Below are 13,570 nucleotides of genomic sequence, written 5' to 3' on the forward strand. Positions count from 1 at the left end.
TGGCTGACCAATCTCAGAGAGTTTGAATAATTTCCATGTCACTTCACCATGTTCGTTTTAAGCTTCTAAATTCATTCATTCATCCATTATTTATTTATTTCTCTCATGTGGAGCAGCATTTATTGCAAACCAAAATGAATGCAAATTGCATCATATCTGCATTGCCACCTTAGGGTGCCTTGATTTGCAATAATTTCATGTTCCCATCATCAATTATTCCTTACATATATCATTTTGCCACGTTATTTCTGAATCGGTTTCTGAATCAGTTCAGACACTTTTGAAATGACTTTGCAGCCTTGATGAGGGTTAATTGTGAGTTAAATGAGTACTTTTAGACTTTTAGAGAGCGTTTAAGGGACAAAACAATCTCGGAAAATGTCTTGATGTAAACGTACACATTGCAATCATGGTATAAGTAGAACAACTCATCCTGGATTGTTGCATTATGCCTATATTGCATGCATTAAATTTTCAATAATTCAACGGTCCATTGTCAGTTATGCCTTACTTATATTACGTGTAAAACATTGTTTCTACTTAAGGTTAAGTATGAGATTACATGTACTATATTTACCTTATAAAGTACTTCATAAATGCCACAATCATTGCATGTTTTGATTTTTCAGCTAAATATACAGAGCTAGGCTTTTTCTATACTGTACCTATAGAAATGAGGGCGGCGTGCTGATTATGTTCTTTTCACATACAGTGCAGAGGGCCGAGAGAGTTTAGAGAGGTCAACATCCTCAGGCTTATAGTTAACTCAGAGGTGATAAACGAGGTGCCATGGATAGTGCCTAAGTTAGACTCACAATAAGCTTCATATCGAGGGTAGAAATTGAAGACCAGCACCGCATTCAATGTTGATTTAACCCTTACAGCGGCCGTATTACTAGATCAGGCAAGGGATCAACCTGTTGACTGTGAATGGGAGGACAGGGGAGGTTTGTATCCCACCCTGTACGCCCCATATGGAATCACTTACGAGGGATTAGACGGCTTGCACGAAAGGGTGGAATGGGACACTTGGGGAAAAGCTTCTGTTCACCCTGACTAACCTGTAGCACAGTGGCAATGCCGGGTAACCCGACTCACAGAGGAGTGGATGTTCCCAGGCGCCCACACGGACCGCACAAACACTCGGCCTAATTAAAAATGCACACGTGGAGGAATCCCACTGCTCACATGGCTGAAAACATATGGGGCGTTTTTACATAAACAGTTTGGGCTGGTCCCTCGACGCTGAGGAGATGTCTTAAATTAGTGAGGGTTACGTGACATAGCTTTGTTCCAAACCCTAGAGCTGGTTAAAGTCGTCTTCTACCTTCCAAAGCCACAAACATGCTTTAACCCTGCTTTTGTGTTCGGGTCAATTTGACCCGCATTTAAACTGCTTCAAACACTGATTAAATTGTTTATTTATGACTTCAGGGTCATGAATGCGCAAGTTGCGACACACACACTGTAAAAAAAATATTTTTGAAAGTTATAAATAAAACAGATTATTGGAGATTTGTTGTATAAGAACACATTATTTCAGTCTTTCTACTTCAAAATGTAATGTTTAATTCAATTGGCAATTCTTTTTTTTACAAGTAATTTCTAAGTGAAAATTGTTTCCTCACCAATTTTTTCACTGTAGATGTAATGTAGTTTTGGAAGGGCTGTATAAATGTTGTGCCTGCTATAGTGTTAGGGCTCAAATTGACCCCCACTGGTTGACATGCAATTCACCAGAAATTTACACTTTGAAAAACAGCAAAAAGCCAAAGAAAAAAAGAAGAAAAAAAAGAAAAAGAAAACCTTTGTTATAGCTTAGACTAAAATATGAGTGATATATTATATAATTTGGGTTTAATGTGACCTCTAACACCAACAGAGGACCTATTTTATTAACACAAGCAAATACTTGAATGCAAAAGTGGCAAGTACACAGTTTTTTTTAGTTTTTTTTTTTACATACTTAACGTGTGCTTTTGCATTAGAGTTTACACAGTTTATCTTGTGTAGCTAGAAGTGTTTGCATTAATTTGACTGCCTATTATTTGTAATGACATTCGTGTTAAGAGCGCACATACAGTATATAAGCTCATTGGAAAAATGTGCCTCTACCTACATTTTTGCAAATTGTATACATACAATTCACTGCAGTAAAACACCAACAATTTTCAATCCTTTTCACACAAATTATGATTACAATGGCAGAATGTCTATTAATAAAGGCTTATTTCCGCACGGTTTCTTGCATAATACTGTTATGACCTCACAACACTTTTACCATAGTACATGATTTGCAAACTAATACATTTTAAAGTTTGCATCACATAATCGGCTCCTTATGTATGACTTTTCTTATGAAGTCATTGTTCGATAGCTCACTTGGTACAGCATTGCACTTGCAATACGCAGTCCTGTGAAACACTAATCACATAAAAAAAGCTCAAAGACTTGTAGAAGCAAGCTATAATGACATCATTCCTTCAGCAAATGCATTTTTAGCTCATGTTTGCTGTTGTCAACACTGGTGGTTGAGTTTATTGTAGGTGGTACATTATTTTCAAACGCGATAGAGCATTAATCTTTTACCATTTAATTTCCGAACGTATTCGCAATGCATAATAGCATAATAAAATGTTGCCAGATTCATGTTCATCTGGTTCGGATAAAAACTAAATGCACATTTAGCGGCACTCACTGGACATGTCACGATTCAAACGTGCAGTAATGTCGCTAATTTCCAATAAGCTTGGGTTATATATTTCTTAAAGCGCTGTCTAGGGAGGCAAGTCACTGGGTTTTGTAGTGAAAATCAGCCCGGGAGTAAATGACACACTGTAAAATAGGCTCGTTAAGTCATACATGAAACAGGCTGAGATCCTTTCCTTTGACTTGAGAGAAGACAATGTGAGGTCTTTAGATGCTTTACTCAATGGAGGTCTGACTGGAAAGGATGCGAATTAAAGGAAGAGGTGAAGTGTTCCCCGGGGCCAGAGGGGTGGAAGGGGCAGCGGGACATTAAATCACTCCAGATGGGACGCGCTGCCAGAGAAAGGCTTCTGAACTCCCACTGGGAAAGAACTTCCTTTCGTTATCTGAATTACTTACAGGTCTGAGCTCACTGGACGAATTACAATGTCAGCACATCACCTTTCAATAATCCCATCCAACCATTGTCAGTTTGCAAATGAAAAGAATTTGATTGGACATATTTTGATATGTTTATGGACATATTCTATTGATGATGGCAGCAGTAATTCAACAGTTAACAGGTGTGTTTAAGCCTCTAACGGAACTGTAAGCTGGTTTATTATAGTTAACTGAGTAGTATATGAATGATGCTAAAATATCCCTGAGTGTGAGATTCTCCCACAATGAATTTGATCTTGTTTTCTGTTTGTCTGCAGGTATCAGAAGGTCGAGGGAACTGCACGTGGCACAAGAACCCCAAACCCTGCACAATCCCACAGGACAAGGAGAGCATCTTCCACACCATTTTTGCCTTCTTCACCAAATCCGGAAGAAAAGTTCTGGTATGACAAAGGACTTATTGGAAATAGTTCACTTATTGGTGAAAAAACCTCACTGTGTGAAAATGGCATCCAGATGCATTTAGCGTTTGGAAATAAGCCATATTTGCATATTTAATGTTGTTTGACAGCACTTTTTGTCGACGCATTTGTATTAGTGCAGTGGATCACAGCATTTAATGCCCCCTAAAAACACTCTCCTCATTTCACATCAGTTTTTGTGCTGAACGGGTGAATCTTTGATGGTATACTGTGTCAACAGGACTGCGACCGGCCTGGCAGAGCGTGTCTAACAATTTCCTGCAGTCTGGGCTCTCAGGCTAAAGAAGAGGCCACAAGTATAGATGTGCAAATACTACTGAACACTGAAATACTACAGAGGGTGAGTAACTGGCCTAATAGTGCCCTAATAATGTAAAAAAGTTATTGTAATGTCAATGCAAGTCATAAGAGTGTGGTGAAGGAAATTCTGTGATTTTAATTTACTGATCTGATTCAAATGTGAAATGTTGCAGAATTGAATACTAAATTACTCATCATTTAAAGTAGTTAAACTACAGTCAGGCTACCATAAGAAATGTTTTTTGAGCAAATCAGCATATTAGAAAGATTTCTTAATGATCATGTGACACTGAAGACTGGATTAATGATGCTGTAAATTCAGCTTTGCGAATATTAATATATATATATATATTAGGGCTGGGAATCGATAACATTTTTTTAACTAATTAATTGCACAATTTGCTGTAATTAATTGCAGTTAATTGCATTTCCCCCAAGCTTGTAATCATCAATATTTAAACTTAGAATCACCTAATTAAATTAAACAACACATGAAAAAAGGGAACAGAAAATAGCCCTATATTAAAATAATATTAAACATCAATATATCAATATATTATTCTTTTTCAATAATCAATCAACATAATCAATTAAACAGATTTTTTTTTTTTTTTACTAATTATCCAAATAAAATATAGTCCTACAAAGCTATTATTACCAGAGCATGTGATCAGAGCAGGTCATTTTACCATTGTTGCCCAGCATGACTATACCAGCTCAGCAAACAGAAGTCTACTACTGAGACATTTCACGTTATTTGAGCGGACTTTGCTTTTCCAGTGCGTGATCGGTACATGATTCGAGCGTTTGGGCCGTTAACGACAGAGCAGAACATTGAGCAGAGAGCGCAGCGCTCCGACACACACACACACACACACACACACACACACACACACACAACGGAGAGCGCGGCGCAAACACGGAGCGGAAAAGACCCGCTCATGAAAGCTGCGCGAGAATGAAACCTGATCGCCGAACACGGAGGGGCTGGACGGCGTATTTTCGGCCTTTTCAATATCAGCCGCAACAGGAAATCATTCAAAACGAGGCAAAAAAAAAAAAAGTGCTGCGTTAACGCGTTAAACATCTCAAATTAATCGCAAAGATTAACGCGTTAATTCCCCCAGCCCTAATATATATATATAATATACAACTAATAAAGCAGAAACCGTAATCAAAAACAGTGCTAAACAACAGTTTTAACACGCTATTTTGCTACAAAAAAGACATGGTATCTGGAACAATTGAGCAGTGCCTCAACATTTATAAATTAGGCTGATGCGTCTCTGTCTGTCTGTAAATGTGTCTGTCTTTATGTGTGGTTTGCAGGACAGCTCCTCTGTGATCCAGTTTGTGACACGAGGTCACGTCCAGCTGGACAACAGGGCCGTGGAGGTCTCCACCGGACTTCCAGAGGAGATTTCTGTAAGTGATCAAACCGATGAATAATCCAATCCAACAGTCAGGCATTTCTTGCCAAGCATATTTGTACCATTACCGTAAACTACACTCAAGACCCAAGCCGACATGCTGGTGGTTTTCATTGTGCGATTTGAAACCGGTATGATTATTGTCTTTGAAACCGATCAGGACCCCTGATGCACGCAAGAGAATTAAATTGTCCGTTTGCATGATTCGGAGCTCATCAACTTGTAGATGTGGGTCGAGTTTGCTGCTCATATGGGAGTAGGAGGCTTTTTTTACTCTACAGCTGTGCTCAGGAACAGTCGCCTCTAATACTGCAGACCTCAGCGTGCCGATTGATTGGAGGAATATGGGACGTGTTTCAGTGGAGCTGATGGTGTCTGGTGCCATGGCATCTCACTCAGCCCCTGCATTCAGCTGATTGGGTTTCTGACCCGGTTTCAACCAGTGTAGTGGCCAATTCCTAATAGGGATGTTTAATGGGTCTGTGCCCCTTCTGCCCTCGGCACTTAGGAAATGTATCAGTCCCAGAGCAATCTTTTATTAAGTTGCACAAGACAGTCCCTCGGGCAAATGGTGGACATGCAACTCTCATTTAGAAATTGCATTGATACCACAAAGTCTTCTAGCGTGCTTCAAATGTATAATTTCCATCATGTTCACAGCCACCTAGACAAATTGGAAATGACAGACCGATTGTGATCGCTAAACCTTTATATGCTACTATATCTTTACTTTAGTGTTCGACTGAGTCAGCTGAACTCAACAAATGCTTTAGATATATTTAGTGCGATATTTATATCCTACCCTTCAGTTTCCATTGTTAGTCAGGAATAGAAGTGATATAGTACTGTTTATCTCATAGACGGCACACAGTTGAAGATATTATTGCTCTTTCATAGCTCAGGATCGACTTCACCTTAGAAGATCCTAAAAGTAAGTAAATAATTCTGGGGGGGGGGATGGAAACGTTGGCAAATCTGAGCAGAGTTTATAGTTTCTCATAACTCATAACAAGGAGTTACATGTGAGAGACTGGGGTCTCAGGAGAAACATCAGAGAAGCTGGAGACTTCTTCAGAGGTCTTCATTTGTATCTGCTTAGAAGAAACAATTAAGAGATATTAAAGAGATCTCATTTGTGATTTTACACGACTGCAGGCCATGAACTGTGGTGTTTTATTCCGGCCCTCGTATTCAAGGAGTGAAATTGTGTCCAGAAGCTGAAGCGAGATTTATCTGGGCTGGCATCTCTCTCCAGACTGGGATTTTCTGCTAGCTTTTCATGCAACATTTAACATCCAGATCCATTGAAGGAACTGTTGCTCTCACTGTGTTTTAATGGAAGTGCATTATGGTTTAGGTGAAATTCTTCCACAGCAAGCACGCATGCCATATAACACATATTGTGTATAAAACTGTGTATGTATGCGTTTCGAGTGTTATTCAGAAGGATATCTCATCCTTAGATTATGATAAATGATGTCCAGTTGTAAATAAATGATCTCTTACTGACATTCTACAATGATCTGGATAAATGAAAACCTTCACGGATGTGTGTTTGATTGATTTGTTGACTTGAAATCTCATTTCCCTTTGATTGAGTCAATGCCTAATATACTGTAGACTCAGCGCAGACATTATAACATCCAGGAAATTACACACTGATTCATACAGTCTATAAAATCAGATCTTTGGTCCCACTGAGTGTTGAATGTTGTGTGTGTGTTCTCTCTCTCTCTTGCAGCTGGTGTTTGAGGCTCTTCACAGTCAGGAGCCCAGGGGTTACGTGGTGGGATGGATCATTGCCATCAGTCTGCTGGTTGGGATCCTCATCTTTCTGCTTCTCGCTGTGCTGCTCTGGAAGGTACCGCTTTAGACAACACATGCTCCTGGATCAACATCCGTGTTGGTTCTGGAGAAAACATTCGAGGTTGCTGTTGGATTTAGGGGCTTGAATAACATTCTTATCAGCCTAGCATTTCTCTCTGGTTTTAGGAGTAGGTTAGGATTAGATTTAGGGTTGGCAGGAGTGCACCAAACGTTTAACATGTTTAGATATTTCACCACCCACACTTTTTGGGAAATTTTTCATATTTTATGAGTTCCGGTCACCGTGCAAAGGGAAGAAATAGGAGCCGTCCACATACTGTAAAACAGCGACTGTAAGAGCAAGCAGAAGCATCTACTGTAGCAACCACTAGAACTGGGCAATGAATCACTAGCACTATTTTTCTTTTAATTTGTGATAATATTGACTGTATTTTTGATTAAATAAATGCAGACTTGGTGAGCAGAAGAGACTTCTTTTCAAAATTATTGAAACATTGAAAAAAACAAATTTTTGACGGGTAATGTACGTTTTATGAATTTGTATTAAATCATAAAACACAGAATCCAGAAAAAATTAAAACAAAAAACGCAGAATTTGCGTACAAAAATTAAACTAATTTCATTGGGCCCTAAATTAAAAGGTAGCTTACACAGTGGAGTTTACTTGTAAACAAATAAGGGTAACACTTTATTTTACAGTGTCCTTGTTACATATGTTACATGTACTTACCATAGTAATAACAATAAATTATGCATAATTACATGCAACTAACCCTCAACCAAACCCTAATCCTACCCTAACTCTATAGTAAGTACATGTAGTTGCTTATTATTACTCAGTACTTAAATATATAATTACACTGTAACAATGACACCTTAAAATAAAGTGTAACCCGAACAAGTTATATTTACTCTCGACACAGGACTGGATCGGGTAAACAGTAATAGACTGCTGTTATCGCACACTTATCTGCTAAATAGCAACTAATTAATATTCATGAGCCACTCTGAAAAGCTTTATGATTCGTGTACGCCACACTTTTCAGATCATTCCTAAGGCCTTGAGGATTGAGTTCAACAGCTCGAGCATTATCGACCTGTCATTTCTCTCTGATGTTAGGGTTATGCTGATATTTAAGAGTGGTTTGGGGTATAAACATCAGAGGATGGTGAACCATACACATGCTCCTCTCTCATTGGTCCAACACACAGAGACGTCCAGTCCAAATGAGATCGTTTTCTTGTCATGTTCACTTTGTCCTTTCACATGAGACCCAGTACAAATCAAAGGCCAGAAATGGTTCCTGTTAGACAGCAGTTCGGTTCTTTGCAAAGTAAATGTCAGCAGAGAATGTGACCCATCAGGTCACGGTGTGTTGAAAGAGTACAACCACCTGCTCATGTGCAGCGTCCCATTACAGTTAAATTAGCACTGGGTTGCTTTTAATATCCTCTGACAAAAAAAGGCACAGTAAAACGGATGTGGATGATCTGTTTTTTTTGTTTGAAGTACAGTAACAGTTCTTAGATAATGAAACATGATGCAGTACATGAATGACGACTTGGATTATAATTAGTGCATTGATGGTCTTGGTACTTTAGATTCAGATTCAACTTTATTGTCATTGTGCAAAGTAAAAGTACAGAGCCACTTTAGCTAGACTTAGCGGGAGTCTTGTAGAGGGTCACATGTCCCTTAAACCCTCATTCACACACTACTGTTGTTTTTCTTGGCCTGATGGCTCAATAGAGAGCTTTAGACCGACCGTAAAGTGAACAAAACACAGCGCTGACAATAATTTACACTTACACATAAAAGTGAATCGAACGGATTTCAAGGCTTCTCGAACAAGACCTTCTTTTCTTTTCCACTCCATTACTTTCCAGCGGGAATACTAGAGCAAATCCTGGAATGTTGGTGTAGGGATACTTCCCCCCCCCCCAAATCCCAAAACTGCCAAAGTAAACCTCCTCAACATGAGCTGCACATGTCCAGCTACTCCAGCTTCAGGAAATGCCTGGAGAGAGCCGAGGTCTGAATCAATAAACCGCATTCAAACAAAGACAAACCTGTTGAGTCACAGGAAGAGGAACAGCACGTTTCCTGCGCTGACGCGGTTCTTTACAGTAGCGTTATCTGTGTCGCCCATCCCACTATTTATCTGACTCCCAGCCGCTCCGTTGGCTCGAACTACACAAAGAGATAGTTCACTCAAAAATGACATCATTTACTCTCTCTTGTTGCTCAGAATCTGTGTGATTTTCTTTCTTCTGAGAAACACAAACGAGTTTTCCATACAATAAATTGCACCATATTCCACTGTATATATATATACACACCAGCAAATCAGGTTTATTGGTAAAATTCATTCAAACGAGGCTTTGGAAAGTTTGTAAGTACATCAGGAGTTTATTTAAATAACACTTGCCTGACGGCTCATGCTACCGCTAACCCGGACGTCGAGGTCACTTCAGTGATTTGGGAAAAGCACGTAAAAGTCCTGGCAGAAAGCGATGCGTAAGGATGTAGTGTAACGACGCCCAGTTCCAGGAATGCACTCATATTTTGTTGGTAGCACCAGTTTGCAACAATTATTAGTTAACACTTAGGAAAAAAATTAAAAAAAATGTTGGGATATATTGGCTTTCTGCCAGGACTTTTACGTGCTTTTCCCAAATCACTGAAGTGACGTCGACGTCCGGGTTAGCGGTAGCATTAGCCTTCAGAAAAGTGTTATTTAAATAAACTCCTGATGTACTTACAAACTTTCCAATGCCTCGTTTTATGAGCACAGAACCTATTTGTACTACTGTAGAAGTTTGGTACCATTCTGGGCATTATTAGTGGGTAATTTACCAGATACACCCTTGGATCCATTAGCGCCTGCACTAAACCATCCGGCTGATATCTCTAAATAAGCTCTAACTTTAATAATGTTCGACCAAGGGAAAAAAGGCTTCTGGGGGGGTGTTTGGCTCGAGGTCATGGTGCAAAGGACCCTAGGTTGATTTTACTCCGAACCATCCCTTTAAGAAACTGCAGAAGTCATTAAAAGTTGCATTTTCAGTTGAATTTGGGGAAATCACATTTGTTGTGTTGAGCTATTTAAATTACTTTTGTTTGATTTGTTCACTGCAAACAGCTGAACGTCTGTAAATGTTGCCAAAAAACCTGATTTGCAATGGGGGTTGAATAATTTCAATTGCAACGGTGTATATATATATATAGTTATTTAAAAACGTCTCCTCTGCTGTTGCTCAAATTTCATTAGCAATTAAAAATATCCATGTGTACACACTCAATCCAGGCATTGATGACACCTAATACCATTGCTAATGTACATTTATAGGATGTATAAATAATATTTTTGGATACCTATATGATAAAGCATTCCTCATACAGTTTGAATATCATCAGTCATTAGGGATTTCATAATGAAACCTTATGTTAGATCAAGGCTCTTCAAAATGAGTGGTATTTTCATAGACTATATTTAATTTGATTAAATGCATATTTCCATCCCCTTTCCTCTGACAGCAGGATTGCATTAGGTTGAGTGTATCTGATCTGCCAGTTAAAACAAGTAGTTGTCCTTCCTTTTTCTACTATCGATCAAAAGTTTGGGGTCGGTAATATTTTTTATGTTTTTGTAAGAAGTCTCTTCTGCTCGTTTATTTGAACAAATATACAGTAAAATTGTGAAATATTATTACAATTTAAAATTTTGCTTTCTATTTAAATATGTGAAACTGTAATTTATTCCTGTGATCAAAGTTGCATCATTACTCCAGTCTTCAGTGTCACATGATCCTTCAGAAATCATTCTGATATGATGATTTGATGCTCGTGAGTCGTGAAACATTTCTGATTATTATTATCAATGCTGAAAACTGTTGTGCTTCTTCATATTTTGATGGAAACTGACATTTTTCAGAATTATTTAATGAATAGAACAGCATTTAATTAAAATAGAAATCTTCTGTAACATTATAAATGTTATTACTCAGTTTAATGCATCCTTGCTGAATAAAAGTATGAATGTTTTCACACTATTGAAAGGTAGTATGATTTTTCTTGGGGAAACGGGGTGTAATTTTGTCAGCGAGTGTAGTCTGTACATCTGTCCACTGTCACACCCTGAATGTTGCTGACACAATTACTTTTGTGTTTTGCAGATGGGATTCTTCAGGAGGCATTACAGAGAAATCATAGAGGCGGAAAAGAACAGGAAGGACAGCGATGAAAGCTGGGATTGGGTCCAGAAGAGCCAATGAGAGCTTGGATTGGGTTCAGAAAATCCAATAAGCTGCTACCTTCATCACGGCTCTCTCCTAAAACCCTCCAGCCTTCCATATGTGGAAGAAAAGAATATTCTCCAGATTTTTCGGAGGTTTGACACTTTTTTTTTTTCAGTGATGGTGATCTAGCTGATGACGTTTAAGGGGACCGTGTGGCCTGCCAGAAAACACTCGCAGTGGAATACCATTGATCCCAGTGGGGACAGGCCTCTTGAAGAGACGGAAAGAGAGACTTCCTGAAAAGGAATGTGGATATTGTGTCAATACTAGCAGACAATTACAACCCTCAGGGCGCTGTTGAAAAGCAAAAAAAAAAAAAATCTATTTTTTATAAAATGTATTCCATACTGTATAGAAGAGAGCTTTTTTAAAGCACTGATGCCAAAGAGATGATGTTATTCCTTCACAGTGTTTTCAGATGAAGGGGAGACCTTGAAGATGGATTGTATCTCTTTATCCCCACAAGTTTTCATTTACAGAGAATACATAGCAAACGTTTGCGTCCTTCGTTCGGACAACTCTCGAGCTACTTAATGTCATGAGCAAACGAGACTGAACCGTTATCCCAGACAAACTTGCATCATTGCAAACTGCTCGAGTTGCTCATTTCAGTCCGGTCGTGCTTAAACACAGAAAGAGAAAAGCATCTACGTTCTCAGCTCAAACACGGTTTGTTCATGATATGTGAAATTCACAGCTTAGAGCATTGTTTGTTCTGCACTGGATATTGACCCCACTGAAAGATGCATGATACTCCAAAGGAAAAGTCTTTCACCAAAATATATGAACTTTCTCTGACTTTTGTCTTATTTTCCAACCACTTGTCAAATAGAAACTTTTCATTATCTAATCAATTCTTAATGGGTGCAAATGAATCAAATCCCACCCTACAAATTCTCCTCATTGAGTCCTTTTTCACTCACAATGTCGCAATTTTTTGACTTAAGATCTCAAGTCATGCATTACAATTCTACTGCAAGTAGACTTGCAGCATGTTCTGTGTTATTCTTCTACAGTCAATCTAACACCATATAGTATGTGTCTCCTGCTTTTTAACAAATCCCATGACAAGTTCAGATTGCGTATGCACGTGTTTTAGCCATGTCGGACCTGCAGTGTGTAATGGCCTAAAAATAGGTGGGAATGTGCAGTACTTCATCACTGGGCACAAACTCGAACTTTGGATCTTATGAGAACAGCTTGTTTGGACTTTACGTGAGCTGTTCCCTGTCAGACTTCACATCCATTCTGCCTTTAACCGCTCAAACAAAAGCTTGTTACCAATGCAGAAACATCACAGAGCCAAAATAAGTTTGATAGCTTTTTTAATATAGAGATTTTAAAATATCTCATCTGAAAGACAAAAATGGATCTGATGTTGTTTTAGACGTTCATTGAACTTGGTTGCTTGTTTTGTTACATTTTCCATTTCCCTCTCATTTTGGAGGGTTACTTTGAAAGTAAATGTTTACCGAATGATCAATAGCTTTGCAATTGGATGTCAAATGATCTCTGGAAGATTTTCAACAACAACAACAAAAAAATATATATATATATAAATATCACCATGGCATGGCAAAAACACGTCTGCTTTTCATGTCCGGCCCAACACCAGGTTCTTGCTTCGGTGTGTTTCAGAGAGACACATACTTGACATTGTAAGTGTGTAACATAACTGTGAGTGTTGTTGCCATTATCACCTATTTTGAGCATTTTAGAATAAACTACTGTCACTGAATTTCAGTTTTATAGATGTATTGAGAAATATGTTTGTTGTACAAGCTCAAGCTGTATATTTATCTACTGAAACTGCCATTTTAAAATTAAAAATCACAAACAGATGTTTCGTCTCTGTTTTTTTTTTCGGTGCCACCCAAAATATTTAGTGTGTTGCTTGTAGCACTGAGGCCCTCTAGTGTAAAACTAGCGTACTGTTCACACTTCACTGCAGTGTTCAATGTCTGCTCTTTTTTACTTATTAATATATGACCAAATTCATTATACAATGATATACTTTATAAAAAATTAAAATTAGAAGTAATATACTTGAGTAGTAGGAATTTAGCAAGTGCATATGTAAGTTACATATGAAGTGGTTATCATCTTAAAAATGTGTTTAAAAATGGTTCTTTTGAATTTTAG

At 38.3% G+C, this 13,570-nt stretch overlaps 1 protein-coding gene across 2 annotated transcripts in view; it reads left to right on the plus strand.

Moving 5' to 3' along the window:
• The window catches only part of itga9 (integrin, alpha 9), a 106,794-nt gene extending 93,525 nt beyond the window's left edge, over positions 1–13,269 (plus strand). For both annotated transcript variants that reach the window (XM_082153301.1, XM_082153300.1), the window contains exons 24-28: positions 3,408–3,533; positions 3,793–3,912; positions 5,202–5,297; positions 7,044–7,163; positions 11,306–13,269. In XM_082153301.1, coding sequence (XP_082009427.1) covers positions 3,408–3,533; positions 3,793–3,912; positions 5,202–5,297; positions 7,044–7,163; positions 11,306–11,404 — 561 coding nt within the window. In that variant the 3' untranslated portion in view covers positions 11,405–13,269. The remainder of the gene's footprint in view (positions 1–3,407; positions 3,534–3,792; positions 3,913–5,201; positions 5,298–7,043; positions 7,164–11,305) is intronic.
• Positions 13,270–13,570: the final 301 nt, after the last annotated feature.

The sequence above is a fragment of the Leuciscus leuciscus genome (assembly GCF_965113295.1).
Source record: "Leuciscus leuciscus genome assembly, chromosome: 22".
In the NCBI taxonomy this organism is placed as follows: domain Eukaryota; kingdom Metazoa; phylum Chordata; class Actinopteri; order Cypriniformes; family Leuciscidae; genus Leuciscus; species Leuciscus leuciscus.